We start from the raw sequence: 12,999 nt of genomic DNA, 5'->3' as shown, positions 1-12,999 counted from the left end.
ATGCCAGAAGCATTATAAAACTAATTGTTGCTTGATATTTGGATCACATTATGTATAGTGTTGTCGATTATGTGTTTCGGCAATTAAACTCGTTTACTTTCACTTGTATTATCATTTATTTGGTATTTACTATTTAATATAATATTACAGAAATCTTATCGTGTTTGCGGGGTTCGGAGCAGCCCGGTCTCAAAAAGAAAAGCCAATTGTCATCCGTCAGTCTGACAATCTATATTTTTTTTTTTTTTTATAAATGCTAGTGTTGCCACTACAACTAATTCACAACATCCTCTAAACCACGAAATAAGAAAGGAATAAGTAGGCAACTCCGAACCATTGTCAATAACAAACAATAAAAAAAAACCACTGCAGAATATGACGAAATAAGACCCATTTTACAATTAACAATTCAAGTCTAGATTACAATACAAAATTGAAATTGTCAAAAAAATATATTAAATTACAAATTGTAATACATCAGTACAAAGTTATCAAAACAATAGCTACAAGTACATTGTAACATGTTAAGTAAAGGTAAACAAATCAACCATCCTAAGAGGTTACGTCATACAAAAGAAAAGCTAGTGCAACATGTCTTCCTATGCTGAAATAGAACTTTACATATTACACTATTCTACGTCACAATTGTTAAAATAAACAAATCTCACAATGTGTTTGTACTGAATTACAAATCTATAGCATTCAAATTATTCATTATTAAGTCATTAGGTCATTATTCGTTTGTAAACATGTCATAAATTTTCCCAATAGGCTAACCATTCGAAATTAAAGATCATACACATAATATAAATGTCAGATTCTCCAAATTCACTCGTCACGTAGACAATTCAAGAACAAAAACCACTGGCACAGTCCAAATTCACCAAATTTGTTATTTACCAAATTTATAGGCAAGTCAATATGCTTATTACACATTAGAAAGGGATCTACATACCACATATTCAGTCCAAAAATCTGCGTGGGAGCTTAACGACTCTACCGTGTCTTGTAGTGGTAGACGAGGGGTGTGACTCATCACCCACTGTTATCGCGGGTGTCTCGTCAATGTGAGAGTTTGCAGTTGGGTCTAGAACACAGCTAGATCCAGCCCGCAAGTCAGCACTGTCGGGCTCACCTTGCTTAGGGACAGTAGGTGTATGCCACTCGTCAGTGACTGCCGACAATTCTAATGGGTAGAGGCGTTGACAACTTCTTATCTTCTCTCCCATCGCAGTCTGTACTTTCGCGACTCTTGTTATGCCGTCGTTACCTGTAACCAATTCTTTTATTATGCCAAGAGGCCAATAGAGACGACCTGCATCAGTCTGTATCAAGACAACGTCGCCTACCGACGGGAATTTCGACTTACCTTTGTTCTTGCTAATAAGTAACGAAATATATTCATTTCTAAATCTCTGTCGAAACTCCGTCCGCAGGGTCTGCAGGTAGCGCAATCTGATGTTCATATTGTGAGCATCGATTACGTCTAAATCAGGTGTCTCTGCCGTGGATAGTCCCTGTAAAAATAAAGCGGGTGTCAAGGGGCGTGGCGTGTCGTCGTCTGTAGCTATATACGTCAAGGGACGGTTATTCATAACCGACTCACATTCACATAGCAGGGTGGTCAGCTCTATCCATGATAATGACGCTTTTCCCAATATCCGACGTAGCATTTCCTTCATGACGCGCACCAGACGTTCCCACCATCCTCCCCACCAAGGAGAAGCGGGCGGGATGAACTTCCATTTTATCGGCTGTGGTAGTACGGCTGTGGTAACTTCGACTTCCTTCCAATCCACATTATTTAACAAGTTAGCAGTACCTTGAAAATTTGTTCCATTGTCCGTGTATATGACTTGTATTCGTCCTCTTCGAGCAATGAATCTTCGTAGTGCCATTATGAAGCTGTTTGTTGACAATGACTCCACTAGTTCGAGGTGTACTGCTCTATATGTCGCACACGTGAATAGAGCGATCCAACATTTCGTCTGATTTCGTAGAACCAACGGTCCCGCAAAATCTATGCCTGTAGTCTGGAAGGCCGTCACACTTTCCACTCTGTCTGTGGGCAGGGGTGCCTCTGGAACTTCGTAATGTTTACATTTGTACTTCTTGCAGATGACACATTCTGAAACAACTCTTTTTGCGAGACGTCTTATGCCTAAAACCCAGAATTCATTTCTGATGCTAGACATTAAAGTCTGTGTCCCTGCGTGTTGTAGAATCTCGTGTCGCTGTCGTACGAACCGTCTCACGATTTCGTTTTTTCCAGATAACAGTATCGGGTTTACGAAATCTTTGTGTTCGTGACTTAGTTCCAGTCTTGTCTTGACTCTAAGTACACCGTCGCTGCCTTGTCGTGTCTTGAAGTTGTTTGGTAAATGTCCCCCGGCGAAATCCTCCTTCTGTAACAATTTAAATAATGTTTTTTCCGCATACACACACTCGTCGTTAGACAAGTCGCTAGCTACGGCAAATTGTCTCCTTACCTTAGGATTCCAACGAAGTAACCATGCTACCAATCTGATTATTTTGTTGTATTTTGAAAAATACAACAACCTCTTACTAAACAGAGGTTCAGTAACAGACATGTTTACGTGAGACTGTGATTTTTCTTCTTTTCTTACAATTTCTTCATTTGGTTTAGCCTGTATTGAACTTGATATGGGCCAGCAATCCTGCCTGTTACGCAACCACGTCGGTCCTTCCCACCAACGCTTCTCGAGCAGCGCATTTGCATTGCAACCGCGAGAAGGCAGGTCCGCAGGATTACAATCCCCCGATATATGATTCCATGAGTCTATATCTGAGTTTCTTGATATCTCTTTTACTCTATTGCTTACAAATGGTTTCCATTGACGCTGTTGTTTTACCCATGCAAGCACTACGGTCGAATCTGTCCAAAAATAAGAATTATAATTTGTTTCTGGTGTCATGAGTCCACTGTCAATGACCTCTCTGTACAGTCGCGAGGCTATCACAGCCCCCATCAACTCCAACCGTGGCAAAGACATCTTCTTATTCGCTGGGGCGATTCTGCTTTTAGCTATTATGAGTTGTACATGCACCTTGCCTTCCTGTTCAGTCCGCAGGTATACACAGGCCGCATATGCGTCTTCACTTGCATCTGAAAAAGTGTGGATGCTATTATTACACTTCTTAATTGGTGCTGCTGTTAACCGTCTAGGTATTTTGCATTTCTTTAGTAGATGTATTGTACTTTGCCATATCTTGAATTCACGTGCTAGCTCTGGACATATTTCTTCATCCCAGTCGAATTTTCTTTTCCATACTTTTTGGAGTAGGCGCTTAGGTACAACTGTCGCCGGGCAGACGATTCCTAGAGGGTCGAAAATTTGCTGTGTCACGGACAGTAAATATCTCTTTGTGATTTTTCCTTTATAGTTTTCATTAGAATTGATGTTACAGCCTAAAGTGTCCTCTTCGGTATTCCACGTTAATCCCAGCACGTGGGTGTCTTTCACAGCTCCTTCCATTCTTTCAGGAGCAGTAACCCAGCCACGTAGGTCGAATTTCGCCATCGCCATTATTTCTCTCGACTGTGAAATGAAGTTATCACGTTGTGTTATTGTATCAAAACTGGCTGTACAGTTGTCCACATAAAAGGACTCTTTTAACTTTTGAACTGTTTCTCTATACTTGTTACCACAGTTATCTAAATGGAAATTAATTGTGGCAGCCAAAAGAAAGGGACTACAGTTCACCCCAAACATAACTCTATTATGTTGATAAGTAACTACTTCTTGCTGCATTTCAAAATCCTTCCACCACAAGAATTTTAAATACTTTCTGTCATTCTTCGAGACTGAGATTTGTAAGAAAGCCTTAGCTATGTCTGCAATCGCTCCATAAGCTCCTCTTCTAAATAAAATTAACAGCTTAGGTATGAGTTCAATAAGGTTAATGCCTTTATCTATGCAGTCATTCAGAGACAAACCTTTACAGTCTTTAGCCGACGCATCGAACACGGGTCGTAACATCGTGGTCGTGCTAGACGGCTTTATGACAGTGTGGTGAGGAATGTAGTGGCCTTCATTCTTATTGTCCACTATCACTTCTTCAATGATACCTTCTCTCTGCCATGTTTTAAAAACATCAGAATATGATTGAAGGTTACCTGTTTTTATAAGTTTTCTCGTAGTGCTCTGCAGTCGTTTTTGCGCTACGTCGTAGTTTGCGTCAGGCTCTGGACACCCTTCCTTCCATAACAGAGATACTTCATAGCGGCCATCTTCATTTACTGAAATATTATTATTAAAACATTTTAATATTTCTGCTTTGATCACTTCTTTTTCCTGTTTTTCATAGGGGTCTCTAATGCCTAACAGCTCAATATTCCATAAATTACAAATATCTGATTGTGACACGTATGACACACTGACATTGTTCACGGTGGAATCATTCATTTGTGTAGGTCCTTGTATTGTCCATCCTAATTTTGTCTCCACTGCTAGCAAGCTTTTATTAATGGAAAACAAATTATTTGTCATTATGGACCCAAAGTAATCTGAACCTATCAAAAGCCCTATTTCAATGTTCTTGTCATTGATCTGAATATTATGGCTTTTTAATTCTTGCAACAAAGTTGCATCATCCTTTATACTAGGTAGGCTCCCACACAAGTTTGGTTGCTCCAGTACTAACATCTGAAAAGAGAATGAGTTATCTATATTACTTACGTTTAACTTTCTCTGATTGTAGACTCGAGCGGGTCCCGTGGTACCTCCGAACAATGTGTGTTTAATGTTTTCTGTTCCTACCTTCTCTAGCTTCAATTCTTTTGCTACCGAACTCTTGACGTACGACCTTTGCGAACCGCTGTCCAACAACGCTCTAACTTTCATGTTTCTCCCGTTATAGCTGACTGTTACTATCAATGTCTGTAAAAAAGTTTCATTATGTTTAGTAAACAGGGTACTTTCTGTTTTATGTACGTTGGGACACAGGATTACATTATGTCTCTTATGGCAAGACAAACATTTTGTAAATGTTTTGCATTTATTTGCTAAATGACCCTTCTTGAGACAGATAAAACAAAAACCAGATTTTTTGATGCTGTTCATTTTCTCCTCCAACGTCATGCTGTTTGCCTTTGTACACTGAAAGATAACATGATTATTTTTGCCACATAAGCAACACAATATAGTATCTTTACCTTGTGTATGCCTTTCTTTGCTTACATTGGAGACAATGCACGCCGCCGTTGGAATTAATTCTTGGTTCGTGTTCTGTTGAGATGTTGTCATATCTGTAAAAGTGTAATTAGCCCTTGCCATACGGATATTTTCCTCGGATTCAACCTCACGTTTAAGAAAATCTAGAAGATGTGCCAGTCGTTTTGTAGATAAATTTGACCTATTATATGCAATCAAAATGTTTTCTGGTATTATGGATTCCACAATTGGATATAAAATTACCTCATATTTATCTTTGGTTACATTTAAAGAATCTAAGGCCAATATATAAGTAGACAATTTGTCATATAACGTTAACAAGTCAAATTTAAAGGTTTTCGAACTTGATATTAAATTTAAAAGTTCCCTAATGTAAACTTGTATCAGTACCTCTTCTTTTGCAAACCTATCCTTCAATTCTTCAATTGCTTTTATGTAGTTGGCTGCCGATGATGGAAAGCTGCTGACTAACATTTTTGCCTTAGAGCCCTCCTTCAGCCCTTGTAGCAGGTATTGGAATTTGTCTTCAGGTTGCAATGTGTTCGATTCATGTATCTTCTTAAATTGACCCCAGAACGCAATCCACTTGCGTGGGTCATCATCAAATTTTAATAATTCAATTTTTGGTAAATTTAAATTTGACGTAGTTGTTTCCTTAGTGAATTTCGATTGGATTAATTTATCCATTTTATACTTAAGTGTTAGGTAGATTTTCCTAAAGTTTGCTGCTTGGTCACACTCTTCGTTATAAACGTGTTCGTCGCCATCTATCATTTTTTCCGCAATCACGTTGTCTAACATTTTTATTTTTTCTGTACATTCTTTCAAATATTCGTATTCTATAATCGCCGATGATATTTCCGTGTTTTTGATATAGTCTTCGAGTTTTTTCGATGTCCTTGTGAATTGTCTTCTCATTTGATCACGTTCCTTTGTCTTGGAATCTACCTTGGAATCCATATTGTAATTTGCAGATTAGAAAATTCCTTCGGTCGCCAATTGTTGTCGATTATGTGTTTCGGCAATTAAACTCGTTTACTTTCACTTGTATTATCATTTATTTGGTATTTACTATTTAATATAATATTACAGAAATCTTATCGTGTTTGCGGGGTTCGGAGCAGCCCGGTCTCAAAAAGAAAAGCCAATTGTCATCCGTCAGTCTGACAATCTATATTTTTTTTTTTTTTTTTATAAATGCTAGTGTTGCCACTACAACTAATTCACAACATATAGAATGATGTTTCTACCTATATTGCTTCTCTTTATTTTGATCAGAATAATAATGTGTGGAAGAGCCATCTATCGTGTGTTTGGAGAACGTCGATTGGAAAGTCATTCATTGGCCCCGATTCCTGCAGACACCGCCTAATTTTATTTTAAGTTATATCCGTCATTTTCATATCCGTCGAAAAGGAAAGGGACGGATGAGTCACAGCTCTTAATTTTAGGAAGAATGAGTAAATGAATGTGTCGGGTTATTGACTGATGTAAAATTTTTAGACGGTTGGTTTAGATTTGTGCTTAAAATTGACGTGTGTTCCATAAATTTTATGCTTGTCAATTACCCGTCCCTTTCCTTTTCGGCGGATAAGAAAATGACAGATATAACTTAAAATAAAATTAGATGGTATTTACAGGAATTAGCACCATTGGGAATGTAGTAGTGCCTCGTGAGTTTATGTTCAATCTTCTATTATCCTAAGTATGTCATGTACTCACAGCTTCTTGATATCCAGCGATGTTCTCGGTGTCGTCATAGAGCACGCAGGCCTTCCTGGACTCGTGGCAGTACAGGATGAGAGAGGGCAGCAGGCTGTTCTCTGGACGAGAGGTCAGGGTCCAGCTCTGAGCCAGAGCTTCAGCGACCGTCAGCGGCATCGGTATGTGGTAATTCGCCGAGGAGAGATCTCCGGCGCGTACTGAATAAACGTTTTGAAATACGTATATCGAATGCAGGATATTATAATATATATAGGTATATACAGGCTGTTAGTGACATCCTAACGAAAACTTTGAGGGATGATGCAGACCATGATTCTGAGTTGATATTAAGTGAAATTTTCCTTCTCAAGACTCATCATCATCACCATCAATTTAAGAGCCACGCTCTTGTCGGTGCAGCATTTTCCATGCTACTTTTTAGGCAAAAATAGGGCAATGGTTTCCCTCTTGCCTTCCACACGGCAGTATTCTGTCTGACGCAAGTGGGATGGCAGAGTAGTATATTACAAAGTCATACTAGGACTCCTGTCCTCCGCCTCTGAATAGTACTGACAGTTACTGCAAACTATAGCAGATTTTTCTGACAGGAAATTCCACTTGATATCGACTCAGAATCATAGTCTGCATCATCCCCGTCAGTATTCGTTACGATGTCACTAACACCTCTATATACTTATTTAAATTGATTTCGATTTTAGAACTGAATGTCTCTTACTGGATGGAGTGCCGAATAACTCTTACCTTTCAGACTCGCCGCAGCTGAAAAGTTGAAAGAAGATTATTAATTAAAAGTTTATTTAAGTACATAGTAGGTAGGTACGCACATGTATAGACTTCTATTGTGTAGATTGTCAGGTGGATTACCAACCTCGTCAATCCGTGTGCGTCAAGCTAGCGGCCTCAAAAAAAAAATGGGCACGAAAAAATAATTTGACCATACCAAAAAATAGTACTCTTATTGAAAAAAATAGTACCTGTTGTAAAAAAAATAGTACCATCACGGTTCTGGATTTATAGCCATGTTTTATTGCACTTGCTAGCTTGACGGTGAGCGAAATTTGGCGAGAGTTAACGACAAGGTCTTTCGCTTTGATTTAAACGCCAAAAAATAGTACCGAAATAGTACTCACCCCCTGCAAAATACCGAAAGTAGTACTTCAACGGTTCCAAAGTTATAAAGGCAGTTCTTTGATCCCGCTAGCTTGACGTTTTGAAAATACCTATTATCTGGGAAACGCTTGCATACTTCAGTATGTAACTAATGTCAATAAACTCGTATGAAATAGTACTCCCTACCATCATAATTTTAATCCGATTCTCTTTGTAGAAATGTTAAAAAATCATCATAACCTATGCCATACATTTGTTGTTGATACAGTCACGTAGACAATTACATAACCTCACAATTTATTCGTAAGTATTGCCATTTTGGAGGTCTACCCTACCATTTCTTTGCACTTCAGAGTGCTGCTATTACAAAAAATTCCTATTGCATACACCCATATGCACTAATTTTAATAGAAAATGGCTGCATGGGTCTAGTTCTTATCGAAAACAATCTGTGATTTTAATACATCATAATACATTTTTAATCTGCTGTTTTATTTTATAATTTATACCTTCATGTTGAATTTGTTACGGATCGAAGTGTTTGTTAATAAACAATTTGCAGTATTTGTAGAATAACTCAAAAGAGTTTCAACAATGATATTACTTTCATCTGACAACCCTGGCACTTCACCAATTTTTACCCAAAAATGGGGAAAAATACTAAAATCTGACAACATTCTTGACCATGTGTAATAATTTTGTTCGCGACTGTACTTGTCTTGATAAATGTATGACATAGGTTATAATGACTTTTTGACATATTTCTACAAAGAGAATCAGGTCCAAATTATGATGGTAGGGAGTACTATTTCATACGAGTTTATTGACATTAGTTACAAACTGAAGTATGCAAGCGTTCCCCAGATAATAGGTATTTTCAAAACGTCAAGCTAGCGGGATCAAAGAACTGCCTTTATAACTTTGGAACCGTTGAAGTACTACTTTCGGTATTTTGCAGGGGGTGAGTACTATTTCGGTACTATTTTTTGGCGTTTAAATCAAAGCGAAAGACCTTGTCGTTAACTCTCGCCAAATTTCGCTCACCGTCAAGCTAGCAAGTGCAATAAAACATGGCTATAAATCCAGAACCGTGATGGTACTAATTTTTTTACAACAGGTACTATTTTTTTCAATAAGAGTACTATTTTTTGGTATGGTCAAATTATTTTTTCGTGCCCATTTTTTTTTTGAGGCCGCTAGCTTGACGCACACGTCAATCCTTGTGTCGGGATTACATGTATAATTGGTAATATAAGAGAATGGATAATGGTTAAGTTTTACTAAGACATTTTACTATTAAGTATATTATGCAATGAACTTTACATTCGATAAGCTTTTCATATCGACTTTACAAGCTAGTCTGTCATTCCATTAAAATGAAAAAGAACTTGATAAGGTTAGGTGCGAAAGAAGAAGATCATAGTTGGATGTATTAATCTTTTTCTATCGTGAGGTTGTGAGGTGAATTACCAACCCAAACCTGGTGTCAGGGTTATTATTGAGCCGCCAAAGGCCCCTGACATGGCTCATGTAACAACTTCTTACTTACGTCAAAGTAGTAACCGGGACCAACGGCTTAACGTGCCTTCCGAAGCACGGATCGTCTTACTTTATGGACAATCAGGTGATCAGCCTGTAATGTCCTAACCAAACTAGAGATCACAAAGTGTTTTTTGTGATATGTCCCCACCGGGATTCGAACCCGGGTCTTCCAGATCGTGAGCCCAACGCTCAACCACTGGACCACGGAGGCCGTTGGATGTGGTAATTATACCAGCTATCCGGTACTCGGACACTATTGAAAGCTCACCATATGTGCCGGCGACGGTGGCCAGGAGGATCAACAGTGCTTGCTTCATGGTGCTTGATGTAACTCTGCCTTGCTCTGTTAACGGACATCTTTTATATCACTCTTCTATTAGCTCAAGTGTTTATTTTTCTTTTAAAAAGTTCTTATACTTAAGTATTATAATTTATTTAGCCTTTTTATTATTACCCTTTTGTACAAAATTGTCTAATTATTACCGATAACACATTACCTATTTAAAAATTGTTGATTCTTTTAGGTTTTTTACATAAAATTATAATGTAATTATTGTACTTTTTTTACACGTGTTTGTATTATAATTATTGTTTACAAATGCGGTGTTTTACACGGGTAGTTCGCTCGTGTATTGGAGACACTTGTAACGATGCAATTATTATAACATAATATTTTACAGCAGTGAGCGCGGCAAATCAAACAAGGACGTGCACTGCACTGCGCTCTTCGTAATACGATATTCTCAGTGCCAGTACTTCCAGTGATGAAACCGTGGTAGCCCAGCTGGGAGAACGCTTGCCTCTCACTTTGAGGTCGCAGGTTCGAATCCAGCACAGGCCTAAACCAATGATTGTCGAAATTGTTTTCAAATTCATGTTTGGATCATAAATGATTATCACGTGCTCTGCGGTGAAGGAAAACATACATAACAAAACATACATACATAAATAGCCTATATACGTCCCACTGCTGGGCACAGGCCTCCCCTCAAGGTTGGAAGGTCAGACAAGCAGTCTCTTCTGTAAAAAACCGGACCTGTCAAATTTTCAGTTTAGGTAAATGTAATCCCCAGTTTGGTTAGGACATTACAGGCTGATCACCTGATTGTCCAAAAGTAAGATGATCCGTGCTTCGGAAGGCACGTTAATCCGTTGGTCCCGGTGACCACTTACTGATGTAAGTACGTAGTCGTTACATGAGTCATGTCAAGGGCCTATGGCGGTTCAATAGTAACCTTGACACAAGGGTTGATGGGGTTGGTAATCCACCTCACGACCCACACGATAGAAGAAGATTAATACATCCAACCTTGATCTTCTTCCTTAACACCTAACATCAAGTTCTTTTTCATTTTATTGGAATGACAGACTAGCCTATCGAATGTAAAGTTCATTAAAATGTCTTAGAAAAACTTAACCATTATCCTATTCTCTTATATTACTAATTATATTGAGGAGCTCGATGGCGCAGCGGTAAACGCGCTCAACTTAAGCAACTTTCGCAAAGGCCGGTCATAGGATGGGTGACCACAAAAAAAAGTTTCATCTCGAGCTCCTCCGTGCTTCGGAAGGCACGTTAAGCCGTTGGTCCCGACTGCATTAGCAGTCGTTAATAACCATCAATCCGCACTGGGCCCGCGTGATGGATTAAGGCCCGATCTCCCTATCCATCCATAGGGAAGGCCCATGCCCCAGCAGTGGGGACGTTAATGGGCTGATGATGATGATGATGACTAATTATACATATTGTAACCCCGTTTTAATTTCTTCCAACCAACCGAAAGGTGAAGGTCTTTTTAAGTAAGTAGTTTTCTATTGCACAGCACCACCTATCCCTTGATACGCCACGGGTCGCTGGTCGGCAAAAATACCATACTTAATAAAAAAAATAAGTACTTACTTATAATAAATTAATCATTATCTCCCTAGCATTATCCCGTTTTTCTCAAAGTCCGCTTACCTAACCTGACGAATTGACAGTTCCGGTCATTTACAGAAGCGACTGCCTGTTTGACCTTCCAACCCGCGAAGGGAAAACCAGCCCAATACAGATTAGGTTACATACCTCCGAAAAGTACATTTCTCGGGAAAGTGGGTTTCCTCATGATGTTTTCCTTCACCGCTGAGCACGTGATAATTATTTATGATCCAAACATGAATTCGAAAACAAATTCAACAATCATTGATTTAGGCCTGTGCTGGATTCGAACCTGTGACCTCAAAGTGAGAGGCAATAGCGTTCTACCAACTGGGCTACCACGGCTCACCCGGAGCTTCCTAACTTCTAATTTGCGAGAGACAAGTTCGATTTTGATATTTTCTTTTGTACAGGTGGTTTTTTATATAATTTAAAATCGGAATTATCTTGTATGGCGCATATAAATATTTCGATCAATACAAAAGAAAATGTTTGAATTTTTATTCGAACGAAAAATGAATTTAAAGTATTTAAGTACTTTTCTGATTCTGTACAAAGACGGCTTCCGATTAGTAGCACCAAACCGGCTTTCTTTTTTCAAATTGTTCTTTCTATTCTGCCTAATGGCTAGGTGTTACGAGTAAAGCTCTTTTTAAATAACTTTTGTATTTTTTGCTGCCGTTGCCAGGAATGTTTCCACTTTGGGAACATTATCGAATTAATGAGGGACTTTCCAGGCTACGTTTCTAAAAATCTATATAGATGGCGCTGCAGAGTTTTTTCTTTGTTTAACGTTCTGATTTCATGGACAATAGATATATATTATGCAACTTTCATCTTTGTTTTTGAGCATAAATGATGACCCTTTTTATTTCGCCGTATTTTGTCGTACTCGTGACCGTACGTACATAGGAACGTGTGAAATGTCGAGTGTGTGTGCGTGTCGAATGTGTGAAAGAAAATGTAGGGCCCAGAATTGAGAAAGGGATGGTTCGGACATGTAGAGAGAGCGAATGAAAGTAGACTTACGAAAAGGACTTAAGAAGACGAAAGAAGAAAGGTACTTACTGGTGTAAGTTATCACTCATTTAGCACCCCTCTTAACCCCACCCCCCTAACCCTACCCTAACCCTATCGTGTTGGAAGAGGAAGGCCAAGGTGTAAATACGGTTATCATTTTTTTTTTGACGTGACTTATTGTAAGTAGATTTGCCGCAGATGGCATTAACTACTTGGCCGGAAATACCGTGATCAGATACAAGAAGTTTTAAAGAAAGGCCAGGTCAAGAGTACTTACTCTAAACCGGCGAGCATCTATGAAATTTTTGATGAGAGTAGAAGAAGCGAAAGTGTAATTCCGTGGTCTCTGACTACTCCAACGGGAACTAAGCGATGTATGAACTTATGATGTGATGTATGAACTATTAAAAAAAAATACTTTTACATTCCCTACACACCTTGTTGCCCTACCCTATTCTTAGGTGAATCTAATTAGGTAGGTACATTAGT

At 38.7% G+C, this 12,999-nt stretch overlaps 2 protein-coding genes across 10 annotated transcripts in view; both read right to left on the bottom strand.

Moving 5' to 3' along the window:
* LOC126375216 (uncharacterized) overlaps positions 1–12,999 on the bottom strand; it is a 29,672-nt gene that overhangs the window by 4,661 nt on the left and 12,012 nt on the right. Inside the window, exons 2-3 of the mRNA XM_050022113.1 lie at positions 7,662–7,679; positions 6,918–7,117 (exon numbers count right to left, since the gene is read on the bottom strand). Coding sequence (XP_049878070.1) covers positions 6,918–7,117; positions 7,662–7,679 — 218 coding nt within the window. The remainder of the gene's footprint in view (positions 1–6,917; positions 7,118–7,661; positions 7,680–12,999) is intronic.
* Positions 228–6,424, bottom strand: LOC126375197 (uncharacterized). 9 transcript variants are annotated; one of them, XM_050022081.1, is made up of 4 exons: positions 5,586–6,424; positions 5,177–5,269; positions 4,139–4,901; positions 228–3,560 (listed from the first exon to the last, which is right to left on the bottom strand). In XM_050022081.1, exon 4 carries the CDS (start codon positions 3,546–3,548, stop codon positions 963–965), a length of 2,586 nt encoding a protein of 861 aa, XP_049878038.1. In that variant the 5' UTR covers positions 3,549–3,560; positions 4,139–4,901; positions 5,177–5,269; positions 5,586–6,424; the 3' UTR covers positions 228–962. The 9 variants fall into 9 exon arrangements, 8 of the variants coding, with proteins under 8 accessions (XP_049878038.1, XP_049878035.1, XP_049878040.1 ...); XM_050022078.1 differs by having other exon boundaries at positions 4,139–4,261; positions 4,701–6,424; XM_050022083.1 differs by having other exon boundaries at positions 4,139–4,261; positions 4,782–6,424.

Source organism: Pectinophora gossypiella, chromosome 18 (genome assembly GCF_024362695.1).
Source record: "Pectinophora gossypiella chromosome 18, ilPecGoss1.1, whole genome shotgun sequence".
Lineage (NCBI taxonomy): Eukaryota > Metazoa > Arthropoda > Insecta > Lepidoptera > Gelechiidae > Pectinophora > Pectinophora gossypiella.
Note: the sequence above shows the minus strand (reverse complement) of the source record. Positions and strands in the feature narration are given on the sequence as shown.